At 35.7% G+C, this 21,466-nt stretch overlaps 1 protein-coding gene across 1 annotated transcript in view; it reads left to right on the forward strand.

The window, feature by feature from the left end:
* Positions 1–20,901, forward strand: part of LOC309659963 (multidrug resistance-associated protein 1-like) — an 88,592-nt gene extending 67,691 nt beyond the window's left edge. Inside the window, exons 19-29 of the mRNA XM_082460304.1 lie at positions 3,148–3,302; positions 5,194–5,349; positions 8,391–8,590; positions 9,337–9,463; positions 10,875–10,976; positions 13,225–13,368; positions 15,932–16,090; positions 17,378–17,544; positions 18,524–18,718; positions 19,056–19,180; positions 20,570–20,901. Coding sequence (XP_082316430.1) covers positions 3,148–3,302; positions 5,194–5,349; positions 8,391–8,590; positions 9,337–9,463; positions 10,875–10,976; positions 13,225–13,368; positions 15,932–16,090; positions 17,378–17,544; positions 18,524–18,718; positions 19,056–19,180; positions 20,570–20,694 — 1,655 coding nt within the window. The 3' untranslated portion in view covers positions 20,695–20,901. The remainder of the gene's footprint in view (positions 1–3,147; positions 3,303–5,193; positions 5,350–8,390; positions 8,591–9,336; positions 9,464–10,874; positions 10,977–13,224; positions 13,369–15,931; positions 16,091–17,377; positions 17,545–18,523; positions 18,719–19,055; positions 19,181–20,569) is intronic.
* Positions 20,902–21,466: the final 565 nt, after the last annotated feature.

A 21,466-nucleotide genomic window follows, 5' to 3' on the forward strand; every position in this document is an offset into this window, starting at 1 on the left:
ATTCAATGATATCATCAAAGCTCCCATTATTTTTTGAGCTTTAAAACATAAATAGCACTTTCACATGTTAATACCAGAGGCTATGAATAATATAGAGGGCTAACATTCAAAGAAAACTGGAGTACTGAAGCAGAAAACATTGCATCTATATTTTATAACAATAATAAAGATCTTACCTTATCTTCTGAAAAAGAAATAGCCCTGAACATTTTATTCCTGGTTCCCAGCTATTTCCTTTAGAATCTCTAGGACACTGAACATCCCTAATCTATTGTGTTTTATGCCCCCTTGTTAGGAACTTCCTTTTCCAACCCAATGTGTGAAATATAGGTGTCTTATTTTCAAAGTGCAATGTTTAAGGAGTACACCAGTCTAAGATGAGTGAGTGGATCATTTACTTTACTTACCTCACAAAATTCCACTGAAATGACAGTGGATAAATATAAAAGTAAAGGGTTCAGGGGATTTCAGAGTGGTAAGTGTCTACATACACGATTATACTGATAATCAAGGGTAGAAGAACCTGTAACCAGGAACAGATACTAGATGAAGCTGTAAAAGAATAGGGAGCGGTTCAGTCTAGCTGTGGAGGAACTCAGGTACAGAGAGTAGGATTGAGTAGCGTCGAAATAATCAAGTGATTCACTAGAGCATTGTTCACATGTTACCATCTGGCACAGAAGTAGTACAGTGAAAACTAGGAAGCTGATGTTTAAAAAGGAAATTAAGGTTACTAGTGTGTGTGACATACATAGAAGAAAGCCTCCTTATGTGGCTTTTGGAGAAGTTCCAGCCTACATGTCTAGATCACCATATGAGACTTCCAGTGTCACACCCACTTAAGTGGAATTTCCATTCAGAGGAGATTGGGGGAAATTAATGTGTACACTGGCAGAAGAAGGCCACACCAGGTACCTCTTAATTAACCATGTCTTAATCTTGCATGTTGTAACTGATAATGATGGATGGTCATGCATTTTAATCAAGTGAGCAGTATAGATAAGAGCCAACAAATAGAGCAGTGGAGCCCAGAAGTAAAATAGTCATATTTGATATATAAGAGAAGCTTAAAATTAGTATCTTCAGATATTCAAAAGCAGAAGCAAAGCAAGTGCAGAATGTGCTTAAATAAGTTCAATCTAAGAACAAGAAAGTTCTTAAAAAATTTAAAGAATTTAAAAAGATTGTACAAGTGTGAGAAGATAAATCAGAAGAAATTGTCCCAGATGTACAACATCAAAAACATAGATGGCAAATGATAAATAAGGAAAAATTAGAGGAATAATCCAAGATGTTCAACATCCATATAATAAGACACAGAAATGCAGATGGAAATTATCAAATGCATAATATTTAACAACATTTTCTGTAACTGAAGAATACTAAAGCCTGTTCCCACAAAAATTTCCAGTTTACAGCAGAAATACAGAGGGTTCCAAGAGAGTAGTTTATGTTGCAGGACGAGGGGGTGAAATAGGATGAAAGAAATAATAGACTATCTGCTGAGCTTAAATATATTCCAAAGAGATTTGCTGACTATTGAATTGTTTGGGAATAGATTAGTGCTTGTTGCATAGAAAAATAGTGGTACAAGCATTATAAATTTAGTGAACTTCATGAATATTATGTTTAGTAGTAATGTAAACACGGAATATTTGGGAACAAAAGGGCAACAACCTATTTTTGGAAGGGCTAGAAGGAAGTATGGGGGAGTGAGGTAAGAAAATAATAGAAAGTGTTTAAGAGTAAGAAATTATTAAAGGGCAGTGTGTGACGTTATTTAAAATATAAAGGAACTAGCTAAAAGAATTTGAAGTGGTCAGGGTTAACTATTTTTGTTTTGTTTTGTTTTAGACATTTTACCTACAATGGAACAAGAATCATGTTGGCAACACACTTTTACTAACAATTTTGTATAGTAGAGATCAGTGGTGCAATTATGTATCCCAGAAGACTCAAGAGCAAATGGCTTAAATAACATGGAAATTTATTGATGCCTCAAATGGAAAAGTCCAGGCACAAATTTTTAAACACACTTGATCCAGGGGCTCAAACGAAGTGTCCGCCATGCTTTCTCAGTTCTGCTCGTTTTCCTCTTTTCCTGAGCCATTCTCAGGCTTCACATGGTGATGAAAATGTTCTCTTTCAAAGAACTTCTTTCCATAGAAATCCATGAAATTACTCTCCTTGAAACAATTTGAGTCACATATCCACCCTTGAACCAATCAATCAGTGTAACCAAGCATTTCTTCCTCCACACCTACAAGTTCCCCAGTTTGGGGATTCTTTGTCCTTTCATTTCTTCTTACACACCTGGATAGTTCTTTTCTGAGCTTGTCTCTTTCTTGTTATATTTTTGCCAAACACAGCTAACAATAGTCAATAGATGCTATTAACTATTTTTTAACCTCTTCCACTAAAGCTACATGTTTATTATTTATATTTTCTAACTTTTTAGTTTTTTCAAGAACCTTCTCACCAACCGAATCGTAATAGCTTGACAGACCAAAAATAGTTTATTCATGACCCATACCACTTGTCCACTGTAGGTCAGGAAAGGGACTCTTCTGATTCTAGGGCCCAAGTTGAAGAAGCAATCCAATCACTATTTTAAATGTTGGCAGGCACTGTGCAAAGGGAATAGGAGCTTTAGCAGGTCTGACACCAAAATGCTCTAACCTGGAAGTATCATGTGCAGTATCTCAACTTACTGTTCAAAACTATTCATTTGATTCCATCAATCACAAGGAGGTCAGAAAGTGCAATTCTACCATGGACCTAGAAGCTAGGAGAACTGAAATTATTTGTCTAGCAATACCAGTGACTACCACGTTGTCTTTCAGGACATCATATAGTTAATAGGTTGCTAAAATTCTGTCAACCCGGTTGATCTCTTATCTTTAGAGCATTTCTCTAGAACCTATGTTCATGAATAAGGAGAGCCCTGCTCTGATAACGCACCAGAGTGTCTGTATTTATTTTCCATGCACCGTATGCATTTATACTTAGTTTGGTCCACAGTGATACATTTTTAAGTTTGATATTTGAGTTTTCCATTAAAAATAAATGCTATTACAAGCAATCTTCTGAGAGTTAAAATTTAGAGTTTAAGCTGTTAACATGTCATTGATAACAATTTGTGTTTAGGTCTCTTTGTTTGCTCTGGAGCTTATGTACTCACCAGAGGATCCTTGGCTGCCTCTCGAACTTTGCATGCTCGACTGTTGGATAATGTGCTGCATCTCCCACTCCAGTTCTTTGAAACCAATCCCATAGGCCAGATCATCAATCGGTTCACCAAGGTAAGTAAGCCATACCTTATTAAATAGCATACGTATAAATGATCCACATTTAGTACCTTATTATCTCATTTGTAAAAAATATCATTCTAAAAAGATGAGATTACGTTTAGGGTAGATTTCATTGTTATTTTTATTTCTAATTCTTGGGACATTTATAATTGATGTATAGCAGAGTCACATCTTACACACATGCTTAAAATAACCCTTAAAAATCGCTGAAAGAATCCAAGAAGTACATGTGCTCTGGTGTCTACAACTCCAATTCTTATACACATTTAGTTTGAGAAAGTGGTTCAGGCTGAGGAGGGGAAGAAATGTAAGTCTATATTGACATATCCAGATTTTAAGCATTCTGCCTTTAAAAAAACTATCAACTCACTAATGGCAAATGGGGGATGGGTAGAGGTTCTCAGAGTGTCTCTGCTAACCTATAGGGTTTTACCCATTGTGTTTACTACTAAGTACTTATAATTGTACTGTCCAATAAAATGTAAAGCAAGCCACAGAGGTAATTTAAAATTTTCTAGTAGCCACAATATAAAAGTAAAAAGAAACAGTTGAAGTAATTATTTATAATAATATATTTTAACAGAAAATATCTGAAACATTACTTTAAAGTATAATCAATGTAAAATTATTGATTATTTTATTTTTTTCCTACAAAGTCTTCAAAATCTGGTTTGTGTAATAGACTTCTGTTAGATCTCAGTTTGCAGCAGGCATGTTTCAAGTGCTCAATAGCCATATATTGCTAGTGGCTTCTGTATTAGACAGTCATAGCCATGACCTTAAAATATGGCAATATATTTTTGTGTATATGAAAATCATTTGGGGTGATATGGGGAAAAATGAGGATAAAACATCAAAATATAAATGAAAATACCTAACATAATCAATTCTTGATGGAATATTAAATCTTGCTTAATCATACCAATGTCACACTGTTCTTTGAAAGTTTATAGAAGAACTTGATCACCAGTGTTCTTTGTCTCCCAGTGGACATATCTCTATGACCCTACTAAACAACTCTGATTATTATACAGTAACATGACAAATGATTGGGTCTTGAACAGATGAGAATATGAGAAGGTGTATTTTAAAGACAGGCAGGAAGTTGCATATGAATATGATGCTCTTACACTATTTGGTATGTGAGATAATCAGGGAAGTCCCAAAGCAAGGCTGAGAATAAATAAAATTCTATCTCCATTCTTTATCAGTTTTGTCCTAAACTGAATAGTCCATCCCTTCAAGGTTGAGTGCCTTCCTATTCCCTGGGATCTCTTAGATCGTACCTTATACCACAAACATAGCTTTAAGTTACATGTGAACTGATGCATGACCTTCCCATGTCGTTTTCTCAGTCCCATTGTCCACCTTTATCTTTCAGTTTTTAATTTTGTAAATGAAGATTATTTTGTTTTCCTGTTTCTTCTGATATTGGCAGGATCCAGCTATCCAAGAAGGTCACTGGACATGTTCTCAGTGGATAAGAATGGCCCAGGAGTGTTTTACAGTTTTTAGGTAGTGAATAATGGTAGACCAATGCCCCTGAATACCCAACTACCGGGGTTTGGACTGTTTTTTTTTTAACAGAGTCTGATTTCAGTCATATAAATTAAGTGCCATGTAGTTGTCATTGGGAAGTACAAATTGCTTGATCATAGACATATTGGTACTAGAACACCCTCTTAATTGTTACAGCTGAAAAATACATGGGGGTGGGCTGGGGAGGGCAAAGATCATATATTGAATAGTTAGATATTTAATAATCAGATTGTCACATCTGGGTAAATGTTTCTATTTTTACATTGAATGATATATGTCTTCTTCCCCTCATGTTAAACTATGAAAAGTTAAAAATAAAGTGACTCGATATCAAATTTTTCAGGACATGTTTATAATTGATATGCGTTTCCATTACTACTTACGGACCTGGATGAATTGTACGCTGGATGTTATTGGAACAGTTTTGGTCATTGTGGGAGCTTTACCACTCTTCATTCTGGGAATTATTCCTTTGGTTTTCCTCTATTTCACTATACAAGTAAGTACATGGATTTTTATGTGTATTAATAACTTATAAGTTCACAGTCAAATATAGTTTCAGACCCACTTAGACGGCCTATTAGTTAAGGTTCTCTAAGGAGCAGACATCAAGAAAGGATTAGATGTACTAGAGAATTGCTGGGGGAAATGCCTGTAAAAGATAAAGGAGAGGGAGCAGGAGAAGGCTGGGTGAGCCCTTAGACAGTGAGGCAGGTCTGCTCCCTTAGAGGGAGAAGGAAGAGGATTGGGTAGGAAGAGTCTTGGACTGCAGAATGGTTCCGTAAGAGGTTTGGTTGAATGAATGGGAAGTCCACAACCAACACTGCCCATTGGATGCTCCTATGTGACCCCTGAAGGGGCCTGTTTTAGCACCCCTGCCATGCTCAGTCTTTGCCTGGGAGCCACCTGTGGGAAAAATGGCCTTCATTCTACTATAGTAGTGGATTTAGAGGGGCAGTGGCTGGGCTGTCAGTCAGCTATGGGCCCTGCAACAGGAGAACTGAGTTGTGCATTTTTATGGCCACCATAAAACCTAGGTGTTGTTTACATTTTAGCAGAAAGTTAATTTGCCTGAAGATCCAAGAGAGAAGCACATATTGCCTTTTGCCCTGTTATCCCTGCTATCAACAAACTATTGCTGGAAGAACTAAACAGATCTCTCATGATATGTATATATCCTTATATTCCAATTAAAATGTGGTCAACCAATTTGAATTCCAAAAGTATGTCACTGTGAGGCTATAGTGTAAAAACAAAATTTCTTAACACATATTTAAATTAAATATAAAAGTTTTTTGAGGCTCTTTATACAAAAGGATGCAGTTCTTGTAGTTTAATGTTTTCTCAACCTCAGTTTTCAAATTCATATTGGAGTTTAATTTGTCCAACCAGCATGTTAATCATTTGCTCATTTCTACACCTGTACTATCATATTCCTCCTACTTCCTATGTCGTCCCTCTTCTCTCTGCCTGTCTGGATCTTACTTACCTTTCATGTCTAGGTTATATTCTACTTTCTGTGTGAAGCATTCTCTACCAAAGTAGGGCAAAGAGATATGACTCATGTAGGTATTATGGATTTATTATACTGCTAGTATTATAGGCTGTTTTTTTTGTGGTTCTTGTTGTCATTTTATTTATTTAATTAATTAATTTATTTATTAGACCAAAAATTGTCTCCTCAATGTGATTGTAAGTCCTCTGGGGCAGACACTATGTCTTATAGTTAGGAAAAAAAAAAAATCAAGAAATTGAGGAATGGTGTTGAGGATCAATTGTGTCTGCTTAGAAAAACAAAAACAACAAAACATGTCACAAGTGATAGTCTTGTGGTTGGTGTACTATAACAGGGTGTCTAGGAGTGGAAAAGAGTCTAGAAACCATGTCTTGTTAGGGGGAACTTTATAGGGTGAGCCCTGAATGAAGATTCAGGAGCCTCAAATTACTTTCCTGACTCCTGTGTCTGGTATATCACTTCCTTTTTCAGGCTTCATTTCTTTCCCCTGTAAAATAAGAGGTTTGCCTTAGGTCAGTGCTACTCAAAGTGTGGTCCCTGGACCCATGGGCCTATAGAATCAGAATCTCTTTTAAAAAAAATCACATTTTACAACCAAAATATATACAGTTTTTATTTGTTAATCATACCCTAATAGAGCAGGGGGAAATAAAGAATTTCTCACAGAAGTCTGTGTTTTTAAAATCCTTCTGGTAATTTTTACTGAAGTATGAGAAGCACTGATCTAAATCAAAGGTTCTTAAGCTCAATGCTCTGGACAGTTTCATGGAAGGACCCCAGGGCTTCTACAATTCATTGAACTTTTATGAAACTACCTTTGAGACAATCTCTTAAGTCCCCTTGCAGGCTCAGAATGCCGTAATCGTTTGTATTCTCTAGAGCACTTAGCATAGAGCAGAGCTTGTAAACTGTAAGCTGACAGGCCACATGTAGCTTCAGATATGTTTTAGCTTAGCTTGCTCAATGTTTTTACCAAAATGAAGACATTTTTAAAATTAGGAATTTTACATAAAATTCCAGATCTGAAGATTTTCATGAAAAAAAAATTGCAAGATGTAGCAAACTCTTTATTTTCATTTCCAGTCAGTAGCAATTACGTGGGGCTGATGAAGGATGGTCCAGTTAACTCAGGGCACATTCCCTCCAGCTCTCCAGTCTCCACCCATCGCAGCTGTCCTCAGTCCAAGTCAGAGGGGAAGTAGTCAATTCTAACTGTGGCCACGTTGGTTTTTTTGGTAGAAAAAAATAAAGAAAATTTTGTCCATAATTATATTTAGGCACAAAAATATTATTGTTTGTACATTTGGTTGGCTTCCTTCATTTAATGGGTTAACCACCTGGCCACACTTCCAACATGTAACATAGAGCTTTTTCCACAGTAGGTACTCAATAATGGGTGTTTGAGAGCATTATCAGAGTGAAATTTTGCCCAATTATGTTCTAGTTGTGCTCTCCAGAATTTGGGCTTTTTACTGTTACAAAGGTGCATTCGTTTCCTGGGGCTCCTGTAACAAACTTGGTGGCTTAAAACAACAGAAACTTTATTCTCTCACATTTCTGGAGGCCAAAAGTCCAAAATCCAGGAGTAGGCAGGGTTGGCTTCTTCTGGAGGCTCTGAGGGAGCATCTGTTGCATGATTCTCTCCTAGCTTCTGGTGGCTGTCAGAGACCCCTGGCATTTTCCTTGACTCCTAGGTCCATCACTCCAGTCTCATCTTCACACGGCTTTCTCCCTGTGTCTGTGTCTTCTCCTTTTCTATTTTTTATAATGACACTCAGATTGTATTTAGGGCCCACCCTAAATCCAGGATGATCTCATCTCAAGAACCTTAATGACATCTGCAAAGATCCTATTTCCAAATAAGGTCACATTCACAGGTACTGGAGGTTAGAACTTGAACTTAACTTTTGGGGGCTGCTCTTTAGTTACACAAGTATCCACTACACAAGTATCTTGCCATTTTCAAACTATTGAAGCAATTTTGGCTACATCTTCCCAACCACCTCTTTCTGTTTTCCTGTTAGAGATACTACGTGGCAAGCTCTCGGCAGATTCGGCGGTTGGCAGGAGCATCTCGCTCTCCTGTCCTTTCCCACTTTAGCGAGACTCTACTTGGGGTGTCCACTATCAGGGCATTTGGACATGAACAGAGGTTCATCCAGCAAAACAAAGAGGTGGTGAATGAGAATTTGGTCTGTTTCTACAACAATGTGATTTCGAACAGGTAAGTCATATCCACATACCCAGTTCAGGACTAGTCTCTTCTTGGATATTTTGTTCACTAACTTCTAAACAGAAAGTGTTTTTAATGATATTTCATCAAAAATATTAAAGCCTTAAATATTTCTAGTATTTAATATACATTTAAATTAAGGTGTATCTATTTACGTCCGTATGAATAGTACATGCTACTTTACGTGAAAATAAGGTCCCACGTTTTTTGAAGGTTATACAGGATGCTATTAGAATTAGTAAAGATGTGACTCTTTGTTATATTTTATATTTGTAGAATGGATTTTCTTTGCAAGCAATAATCTATAATATTTTGAATTTGAAGCTATACATTTCACATAGAGGAGAAAAAATAAAACATTAAATAGTAGTTGGGTACATGCTAATTTTAGTGACTAATTTTATCATATAAAAAACGTGTATGTAATCAGAAAGTTAAGTGATTTTCCAATGGGATTTTAAGATAAATGCATCATTTCAGCTGATGTTCTTTCCTTTTGATTTTTAATTCTGATTAAGTTTTAAAGCAACGTTCTGCAAAAGTAAAGTGTATTTTTATGCAGAGAAATCCTTTACTCTATCATCACTGCAAAAATCCTGTTTGATTGAGTTCTGAGTAAGTGTGAAAAAAGAGAACGCAGCTATTGATGTTTACTTCTTCATTTTTCAGAGGAGAGTTCATACTAAGTGCACCAAAACTTCTGCATCTCAGTTCAGGAATATTTTCCATTATTACAGGTGGCTGTCTGTTAGACTTGAATTTCTTGGCAATTTAATGGTGTTCTTCGCTTCACTGCTTGCTGTGCTGGCTGGCAATTCTATGGATTCAGCAATAGTTGGTTTGTCCATATCCTATGCCCTAAATGTAAGTAATAGTGATTTTGTGGTATATGATATGTTTATAATCCAATTAATTAAGCTCTCTTCTCCTTTTCCTGTCTGAATTATAGATTGTATTAACTAAGTAATGAGAGACAAATCTGGATTACCCTGGAGGCTCATTTCTTTCTTTTGCTACTAGCAAAAGTGCTAGCTCAGTATTTCTAAGTTAGCTCACAGGGAAAACAGGCTGATACCCAAGGCTCGGTGCTAGAGGATCCAGGAAACTCCTGCTGTTGCATCATTACCCAGAAGTTTCCTGTTCTCCTATCCTTATAGAGTTATAAAGTATAACAGGAATAGGGCCCCTCTCTACCGTGGCCTGTTCATCCAGTTTGCGCAAACTAAGCAGAGAGATAATGCAAGCTCTGCTTCTTCTCTGCTTGTAATTATTTTCCTAAGCCCTATTTTATATGATACTGCAAAGTGCTAGTGGTATGACTGTGTGCAAGTCCCCTTAGTAAAATAGAAAATGTATCAAACTGCTTAATTTAATTCCATATTATTCAAAAGATGGGTCTACATGATTTGGATACATGCCCTTAGTCCCTTATCTGAAAGCCTCAAGTCAGTTGCATTTCAGAATTCAGAACTTAGGCTTCTATAAAGGAAATATAATACATTTAACACACTCACACACACACACATATATATACACACACACACACACACACAGATAAATATATACATATGTATGTATGTATGTATGTATATATGCAGGGCCTGGGGCAGAAGTCTGTAATCAAACTATTTGTTCTGCAGTGAAATATGTGAATGTACATCCTAAGTGGGTTAAATCAACACTTTAAGGAGACTCACATCAGTTCAGTCAGGTCGGCCATCAAATGGTTTAGCACCAAACTCAAGAAAAATCTGAATCGTGAGAGTTTTGTGACTTTCAGAACTAGATTTGAAGTTATAACCTTGGGGAACTTATATTTAGGGGTAAGGTGCGTGAGAAGAAAGTAGAGTTTGGGAAAAAAAAGGATACAGGAGTAGTCAGAAAATTCCTTCTAATGGAAGCTGGTAAAGAATGCCAACGGTAACATTGTGTACAGATTTTTTCCTCACTTAGGATGTACATTTCTTAAGGCATATCCCATCAATCTTGGTATTCATCATTTCTTACACCAAGTATGGTCTCCTTTAATATATGTTGAACAATATTCATTCCATCTTCTGACAAATAACCATTGTTTATGATATTAATGAATTTAACAAAATTAAAGAAGCATGTATGTGTGTCTAAGAATAAATATGCTTACTTCTAAAGTTGTTAAATAATTCTAAGAGATAAAATATATGAAAATTCTGAAAAATGAAGCTTTATAAAGTATTATTAATAGTATGTAAAAGACTGATGCTCATTCATTAAGCTCTTGGTTTTTCACCTCCAGATTACTCAGTCTCTCAATTTTTGGGTAAGGAAAGCATGTGAAATTGAAACCAATGCAGTTTCCATTGAAAGAGTTTGTGAATATGAAAATATGGATAAAGAGGTAAGCACTCCTAAATAACTAAAAAATGGATGCAGAATTAAGGTATTGTAATACACCTTGAATTGACATCTTAAAAATCAATTTTGAACAAAACCTGCATTTCCAAATTTATGCTGTAATATTTTGCATTTTGACAAAATTAAAATTCAATCTATTGTAAAATACACCATTATTTTATATAATCACTAAAGTAGAAAGAAAGCACTGCTAATTAAATTAGGACTGTTCATAAATTATAAGATATCCCATTTCAGTATTGTTATAAAAATGAAATATGAGCACCTGTATTAAGAGGCACAGTGATCTGTCCCCAACCAATGTAAAGTAAAATATGCAGCCTATGATTATAACTTTGTAAAGATTTTACATTGAGAAAAGTGTCTTAATGCAGTCACCTCATAATTATTTACTGTCTGATTGTCCAATTTTAAAATTAACTACGCCTTTACTGCTTATACCTTCTGTCCCATTTACTCATCATTAACATCTCTGTGAATGGGAAGGAGAAGGAGAATAAATCAGTCTGCTTCGTTCCCTTTAATTAGCTATAATTTGGGAGAGAGAAGAATGAGACTCTAGACAGAGTATAATGTTTGCATTATCTACATATTTTACTAATCTAGGGTACTTCTGTCTCCCAGTTCCGTGAATTAACGGGGCACATGATAAAGGGTATATGTTGAATTTCTGTATCTTCTTCAATCCATTTATAAAGGTATCTAAATCTTCGTGAAACTTTCCTCTTTTGCTCATAACTCTGAGGAAGAAGTGTTCCTCCTCCAAATAAAACCCTACAAATTTCCAGTTGTATTTTGGAAACATCTCTTCATATCTTTTCTCAGACCTTATTCCATTAACCACCTTCTCTAATTCCTAATTTCAGCAACCCAACCCCTTTACTCCTTTCAGCCTATAAATATACTAAAATATTTTCTGCATACTCCAACTCCTACCTAAACTTTGAATCTTCCTCTAGATTCTTCCCTGGGTCTTACCTTCCTTTTTCGTACACATTTCACGAAAGATTAGTCTACCTTCACAATCACAATCACAGTTACCAATATTTAGTTTGTTCAGCTTATTGCCATGTAATGACTAATATAAAAATTGTATCATTCTCTATATTTTCTAAATCTTTTGCTATTAATATATGTTTTTTTCATTTTGAAAAAAGGACAATAAAATGTGTGTGTGCACACACAAGCACACACACATTTAAAAAAAAATCATCTTTATGTAATTTGATGCAAGTTGTAACAGACACCATTGCAAAAACTCTTGATGTGGAAAGAAGTAAATGCGTCCAAATGACCCCTATTTACTCCTCTATAGCCCCATTTCTCTGCTCCTCTTTACAGCAGAGTTCTTGGGAATAGTTCCTGTACTTGCTCTCTCTAATTCCTCTTCTCTCATTCTTTTCTGGACCCTCTTTCACACAGGCTTTAAATCCTACCACTTCACTGAGCCTGCCCTAGTCAAGATCACCAATGGTAGCCTCTCAGTCTTCACTTTACCTGGCCTATCATTTGACACTTGTGATCACTCCCTCTCATGAAAACACTTCACCTCACTGGTGGGGCACCACACTCTTCTGCGTGTTCGTCTACCTCCTGCTATTCCTCCAGTGTTCCAGAGCCAGGCCTCAGTCTCAGGTCCTCAGCATATGTAGTTAGTCTCCTTTACCTGGAAAGGGTTTCCTCTGACATCCACGTGATTTGTTTCCTGACCGTGTCCAGTCAAGCCTTTTCTAACCACCCTGCTTAAAATTACACCAACCCTGCCTATTTCCTGACTTCCAAAGCTTTATCATCAACTAACATTCTGCATAGGCTATATGGTGCTTTTTGTCTCTCCTCACCAGCATGCATGCTCCCTAAGGGCAAGAATTATTTGTTTTTCTCACTGCTAAATCACCAACAACCAAAGCATTAACTGGCACAGTAAACACTCAGTATTTGGGAAATGAATAAATGACAAACTGTCCTCCTCTCAGCTAAAATTTCAGGTTACCTTCAGCTCCTTTATAAGGTTTTAGATTTTTCTTAATAACTTAATAGAAGATGGAAAGCCTCCTTATGTGTAAAAATTTATTTCTAAGATTTTGGTATTTTTTAAAAGTGTTTTCAGAAAAATCATAATGTTTACAAATGTCTTTCATCATTTTTGTTTTATCACTTTTGTTTTATTTTTATTGGGGGGAGATATTTTTATTGTAATTATAGTTTAAAAAATATTTCTTTGTTTTAAGGCACCCTGGATAATGTCTAAAAGGCCTCCATCACAATGGCCCAATAAAGGGATAGTGGAATTTGTTAATTATCAGGCTCGATACCGAGATGATCTTGGTTTAGCATTACAAGATATCACTTTCCAGACTCATGGGGAAGAGAAGGTACCATATATATTTCATAAGTCTCACTTTACCTTTCATCTGAATATATTTATTGTTAAGGCCAAAGTATACTGTGATATTGAATATAAGATGGTCATTTGTTCAAATTTCATATAAAAGTAATAAAGACATGTGGTTGGTTTGTACAGAATAAGTTTCTCCTCTATCAACAAAAATATATATTTTAAGCTGTTCATAATCTGTTGTGAAACATGATTTTACTATTTTTTTAGCTTTATTGAGGTAAAATTAACAAATAAAAATTGTATTTTTTAGGGTGTACAGTGTGATAGTTTGATATACATGTATTGTGAAATGATTACCATAACCTTAAGAACACTTAAGATCTACTCTCTTAGCAAATTTCAGTATCGTTAATTATAGTCACCATGCTGTGCATTAGATACCTAGAATTTATTTGCCTTATAACTGAAAGTTTATACCCTTTGACCAACGTCTTCCCATTTTCCCCACCCTTCAATCCCTGGTAACCTTTTGTTTGACGTTTTTAGATTCCACATTTAAGTGAGATCATACAATATTTTTCTCTGTCTGGCTTCTTTTACTTAGCATCATGTCCTCGAGGTTCACCATGTTACCACAAATCGCAGGATTTTCTTCATTTTTATGGCAGGATTATATATATGTTTATATACATATATATTTTTTTCTTTTTCCTTATCCATTCATGCATGGCATACACTTAGGTTGGTTCCATATCTTGGCTACTGTGAATAATGTTGCAATGAACTCGGGAGTGCAGATTCCCCTTCATCATACTAATTTCATTTCCTTTGGCTGTATACCCAGTAGTAGTATACTTTATTTTTACGTCCTCTAGTAAGCGAAGTGCAACAATAAGACAGTAAGATAATATATAGTTACCTATACAGTAAATACACAGGAGAGAATATTTGTATAGTCAGTGACATCATGTTTTCCAAGACCATTAGTGACATGGGAAAATGCTTGAGATGTAATTTAGTTGATAAAAACTATATACGAAACTATTGATAGTATATCATTTTTGTGTTTTAAACAAGCAAACATATACACATTAGCAGAAATCCTAGAAGAACAGTTACAAAGCATAAACACTGATTCTCTCTAGGTGATGGGATTTTAGATGATTTTTTGCTTCTATATTTTTCCCACATTTTTCAAAATGTTTTATGAAAACATATTATTATCCTGCCTAATCAGATTGATATTTTACAAATCAGTAAAAGTAAAAAAACATTTTAATTAACAACAATGTTCCATTTTCCCTTTTTCAGAAACCTGCCTTTGGTATCTCCAAACACCTCCTTTTCTAACCCTCTAAACCAGGTCCACTGCAGTGACATCAAGGACAAAAATATTTTTGGACCAATGAAATCATTGTGGGATTTTAATTATTCTAATTAATTCAACATACTCTGGGTTTTTCTGATGTATAATAGTATGTCAGATTTAAGGTTTAAGATATTTAATTAGGGTTATCCAGCCACCATAATCTTCTCTCTGCCCATTGTTCTACTAACACCAAGACACAAATCAGCACGCAAAAGAGGTTGCTTTAGTTCTCATGGCCAAAGGAACACACACAATCACTGGATGTTTATGACAAGCTGATTATTTTGTCCAAGAATCCAAAATACTCACACATTATCTGTGACCACCCTTAGTGGTTTTGATGCAGTAGTTGTTTTGATACACCAAGGAAATTTGCAGGCATTCCTTTAGATTTTTTAACCTAGCTAAGCAAAGGGTTCCAGTCCCCTATGTTTGTTTGCTTGTTTGTTTTGAGGGAGGGATGGTAGAGAAGCCTCATTTTGAAAGTCTCAGGAAAACAACCCCATTATCAGTCTCTCTTTAAACCACACCCTTAATGGCTAGTTTAGGGATGGTTCAGGGATGATCTACTCTTCCTGGGGCTGCTAATGTGCTCTAGTTAGGTGGTAAGTAAATTACTCAAAACTGGAGGAAAGGGACTTCCCTGGTTGCTCAGTGGTTAGGAATCTGCCTGCCAATGCAGGGGACACAGGTTCTAGCCCTGGTCCGGGAAGATCCCACATGCCGCAGAGCAACTAAGCTCGTGCGCCACAACTACTGAGCCTGCACTCTAGAGCCTGCAAGCCACAGCTACTGAGCCCGCGTGCCACAACTACTGAAACCTGTGCGCCTAGAGCACATGCTCCGCAATGAGAGAAGCCACCGCAATGAGAAGCCCGCACACTGCAAGGAAGAGTAGCCCCCACTCGCCGCAACTAGAGAAAGCCTGCGCGCAGCAACGAAGATGCAATGCAGCCAATAAAGAAATAAATAAATGAATAAAAATTAAAAAAAAAACAAAACTGGAGGAAACACACATATTAGCCCAAGCCTTTCCAGTGAGTAAGGAGTGTCTGGATAAAGACTCATCCTTGCAAGTCACGTTAAGTCTTCCATGACAGTCAATGTTATTCTGGTTGGCAAAATTAGATTCTACTGACCCGACAAGTAATGTATTTGTTGTCAGTACCAAGGTCCCCTTCCCTTACAAAAAGTACAATGTAAACTGTTTATGATAATTTCATTATAGATTGGAATTGTGGGACGAACTGGAGCAGGCAAATCAACACTATCAAATTGCCTATTTAGAATCGTAGAAAGATCAGGAGGCAGAATTATTATTGATGGAATTGACATATCTACAATTGGGCTTCATGACCTTCGTGGCAAACTTAATATTATTCCACAGGTAAAGACTGTTTTGTCGTTAGTCTTTCTTAACTCCCTCTAGGGAAACTTCTTTTGCTCTATTTTATTTTGTTTTTGTTTTAGTTTTTTTTTTTAATATATTCCTTTCAAGCATATACATTCATTTTGGGGAACCAAATTATTTTAAATGTATTATGAAAAATAACTATGTAATTAAATCCTATTAAACACTCTAAATCTGAAGTGTTCTCCCTATGTACATTTAACTATTTGAAAAACTGGTATGTTGCTTTGCAAGTTTCCTTCATAATAGTAAATACAAATAAAATTCAAATGTAGAGGTCAGGCTGCAACACATTGGTATTTTTTGGAAGAAAAAAACAATTACTGAGGCTTTTGCTTAGTTGGTAATTTGAATGTAGGATTTTGATTCTTTTGACTTGAGGTTTAAAAATATTGAAAAAATGAAAAGAACAATAATGCAGTTAGATCTTTTTTCAAGTCCTTTGATTTTTCCATCTGTGGCATCAAAGGAACTTGATCATTAACAAGTATGCAAATTGCCTCAATAATATGCCTGCAGTCAAAGATGACTTTATTCAGTTGTGTTTGAGAGATTTAAGCTGAGCATTTATGAAATACCTTTATATTATTCTTTAAAACTATCTTAAAATACTATCATCTCTTTGTCATAGTGTTTAAACACATACTTACATTCATGAATTCACTTCAAAACTAATTTGAGTAAAATCTGAAATTCTGACAGGGATAAAATTGACTGGAGAAAAGAAACAGTCATTCCTCTCTTATAAATCAAAACCGGTGTAGTAAAATACAGTTTCACTAGACATGTCAGTGTATTGGAAAGAGCGTGGACTTGTCGTCTTTGAATTCTACTTGAGCACTTACCTTCTGTGTGTCCTTGGATGAGAGCTTTTTAAAACCTCCAGTTCACTATCTGGCAAATGAGGATATTTACTTCTATCTTTCTGGGTTGGTGAGCTGATAGATAATATTATATACATAGTATAGATTACATTTATTCAATTCTTTTCTGTATTATATTATATCCCTGACTAAAGGGCAGCTACCATCATCATTATTATCATGGTTGTGATCAACATTATTAATAAGAGGACGAGAAAGAATCAGGAAGCTTATAATGATTTAATCTAACTTGCAACTTATTCTGATTTTCTTCTGCTTTTGGGTTCAATATAAAGTGAATTTGATAACTATTTAGTTTTGATCATTTTGTTTTTTCCTTATTTAATGTATGCATGCCTCATATGACAGTAAGATTACTGGTGACTATTTTATTCTCTAGGACCCGGTTTTATTTTCTGGAACGCTTCAAATGAATCTGGACCCCCTAGACAAGTATTCTGATGGCGAGCTATGGGAGGTGCTGGAACTATGTCACTTAAAAGAGTTTGTGCAGTCCCTTCCCAAGAAGCTGCTGCATGAAATTTCAGAGGGTGGTGAAAACCTCAGGTAAGCTGCTAAGAACAGAGCTTGCCCAGGTTATTCATTCAGGGCCTCAAAAGGAAGTCACTCCTGAGCTACCATGGATTTGGTCTGGCCTGTTCAAAACACACCATTGCTGATTTCTTCTAGGGAAGACAGACAAGGAATAAATAAAATGATAGCCACTGGCTGGGAAACTGCTGGTGAAGGGAAACAAAGGGGAAAAAGAGGAACAATGCAGTATGAAAAGTCACTATTTAATTGAATCTTCTTTTGCAAAGACTCCTACTCTAATAGCTTTCTTCCTAAAAAAAATGTTGTAAGGGCTACTTTGATGTTTGATGTCTTAGGATAGTCCCTTTATGTGATCAGAGACCTAAGGGAAATCAGTTAGGCCCTCTCTGCACTGGAGAGACACAGCCTGTATGACTCAGCTTCTTCTTTGTTTACTCTCCCCTCCCTCTCTCTGTTTCTGCCACCTTGGCCTCCTTGGTTCCTTGCTGTTTCATGAAGATGCCAGGCCAGTTCCTGCCTGCCTCAGGAATTTTACATCTGCCAATCACTTTGCCAGGAACAAGTTCCCATTGGAAATCTTCAGGACTCACTTTCCACTTCCTTCAGGCCTTGAATTTAAAGACATCTTCTCAGTGAGGATTATTTTGGCATGCCCATCTAAAATGCCCACCCCGTACCCACATTTTACACCCTCCCTTTCTGTACGTTCGAATTGTTCTCATTGCTATGCATTTTGCTCATTTATCTTTATTTTTTGTCTCCCTATGTAAACACACAGACAGAGCCTTTTGTCTGTTTAATTCATTGTTCTATTTGCAGAACTTGGACCAGAGTCTGGCATATAGTAATCACTCAGTGAATATTTCTTAAAGAAAAGAATGAATGAATGTGTGGGTTAGGAAGAGAGTAACAGTATAATTAGAATTTTAGAACAGGAAGTGTATGACCATAAATTCCATTGTGGAAATCATTTTACTATCTTTTATAACAGCGTTGGACAGAGACAGCTTGTCTGTCTTGCTCGCGCTTTGCTGAGAAAAACAAAAATTCTCATCTTGGATGAGGCAACAGCTTCCATCGATTTTGAGACTGATAACTTGGTGCAGACCACAATCAGGAAGGAGTTTTCTGATTGTACCATCCTGATGATTGCTCACAGACTGCATTCTATCATTGATTCAGACAGGTATGCTTTATTTGTTTTCAGAAATAAAACAGTTTCTACAGAGATACCTATTGAACATACGAAACACATTAATTACTTGCCACTAATAAAGGACTTTATCTGTGCTGAGAGATACAAAATGTCCCCTAATAGTATGGAAGATATTTTCCAAAATAGAGGAATTTGTTAATGCTCAAAGAATATTAGAAAACTTGATATATTTCCTGAGTTAAATAGTACCTTTATTTTGTACTGACATAACTCATACAGTAATTTAAACTTTACGGTAGCAAGAACAAGAAGGGTGAACTGAAACACTGATTATAGGTTACCTGACTGGATTCTTTTCACATTGCAGGGTGCTTGTTCTAGACTCTGGAAGGATTACAGAATTTGAAACACCACAGAATTTGATACACCAGAAAGGACTTTTCTTTGACATGCTAACAGAAGCAGGAATAACACAAGACTCAGGGATAAAAAGTAAATACTTTTAGTTGTATATTGATTGTACCAGATAAAATAGTATTTGAAAAAATAAAGACAGGGGAGAAATGCAAAAAAGCAGGCCCCTAGCTACATGTTAACACAAACAGCGATAAGCACCATAGCTCTAACCATAATGGGCTGTACCCAACCTTCTTTCTTCCATTCATTCCCTCCAGAATATCTGCCTTTTCCTCGTTGCCCAAAGTGCTAAATGCCATTTATCCCTTAAGTCTCTGACCCTGTTCAGGAGTCATCTTCTGCACAAAGCATCTCTTGATTTTTCCCTTCGCTCCCCTGTCTGATCCACATGCCCTTTTTCTGTCCTCTGAGTAGCCCTATGTGCATACTTTTATCATGGCAGGGACCATACTCTATTTAAATTCTTTTAGTCTGCCTCTCCTTAAAGCTACTTGAAGGCAAGTGCCCAGTTTATCGTTTTTGTGTGTTAGGTTCCTAGCATAGTGCCTTTCAGGTTGTTGACACTCCACAAACGTTTGTAGAATGAATGATTAGGCATTTTAGAGTAATATTATACAGGCACCTATATACATATGTAATAACTTTTGAGTTATTTTACAGTATATAAAATTATGGAGGAATCACAGAGAAACATATTGAGTTATTCAGCTGCTTTTTGGAAAGAGTAATTATATGTTAACTGAATTTTATAAAATAAAATTTTGCTTTATTTAAAAATAATATTTTATAATATTTTTACTATTTACTTTGAGTAAAAAACCTATATTTTCTATGGAACGTCATTTTTTGGCTTGATTAACCTCAGTGAGTTATATATCAGATGGTATACATTCACAAGTAATTGTTGATTTGTAGTACTAATTATATTTTGAAGGGCTTTTTCATTTGGTAGTTTTATGTAATAGAAGCAACATTATTTCTCTGAATTGCCATTCAAATTTGAAGTTTTCAAACTTCAATGGTATTTTCCTTTCAAGATGATTTTAATAATATATTTTAACATGTTAAGACTCATCAGCCATTTCTTTTATCCTCTTTTTCTCCTTCCTATGCCACAACTTTGTACAACCTTGCTTCATCCCCTAAGGGTATTTATGAAAAGTACCATAAATTATAAAACCCTATATTATCTAAAGCTTCATTCCTTAAAATGTAAGGTACTGAAAGTGCTATCCTGTCTTTACAATTCCTGTAGTACCTACCACTATGTTTTGTACTCAGTAGGCATTGAAAAAATATGTTGAAATCCATTAAGAAAGGGAACTGGATATTTCATTAATATCAGTTAAAATTTATGTTTTGGCCTCTTTACATATGTAGTAAATCAATCAGAGACACCGCATAATTTAGAAATCTAATGGGAAATCAACAGTCACCTGGATAAATTTTGGTATCTTCATACAGTGGAATTCTATACAGCTATGAGAATGAATGAACACATGCTACAGGCAACAACACCAATGAATCTCACAAACATAATGTGGAGTGAAAGAAAACACAGGGGACTTCCCTGGTGGCACAATGGATAAGACTCCATGCTCCCAATGCCAGGGGCCCGGGTTCGGTTCCTGGTCAGGGAACTGGATCCCACATGCATGCCACAACTAAGAGTTCATGTGCCACAACTAAGGAGCTGTGTGCTGCAACTAAGGAGACCACGAGCTGCAACAAAGAGCCTGCCTGACACAACTAAGACCCCATGCAACCAAATAAATAAATTTTTTAAAAAACTATAAGAGAAGTCAACCACAAAAGCATATTCTTTTATGATTCTATGATTCTATTGATACAAAAGGTTTGGGTTTTTTTTAAAAAAAGAGGAGAAACTATACTCCTAGAAGTTGGGATACTGGCTACTCTTGGTGGTATTGGGTAAGGATTGAAAGGGTGAACAAGGTGGGCTTCTGGGAAATGGTTATGTTCTGTTTCTTGATCTGGGTCTGAGTATTGGTTCAATTTGTAAAAATCATCAATCTGTATACTTAGGATTTGTGAAAATATAGATAGATAGTTATAGCTATATATATATATATATATATACATAAATATCTCATGTATAATATAGTTTAATAAAGAGTAAAAAGAAAGAAAAAATAAAATAAAATAGTCATTTAAAATGACTAAGCCAAAATTACTCAATATAATATTATTGTGTTTAAAAAAATCAATATTTCATTCTCATTTTTATTATGTACATCAAGTTTGTTCAGTCACTGAAGTGCTCTTTGAAACAAAGTGCAGGATACTTAAAATGACTGGACTATAGAGAAGTAGTAAATTTGAATTTAAAAAACCTTTTAA

This window comes from Balaenoptera physalus (assembly GCF_965194825.1).
Source record: "Balaenoptera physalus genome assembly, chromosome: 4".
NCBI classification, from domain to species: domain Eukaryota; kingdom Metazoa; phylum Chordata; class Mammalia; order Artiodactyla; family Balaenopteridae; genus Balaenoptera; species Balaenoptera physalus.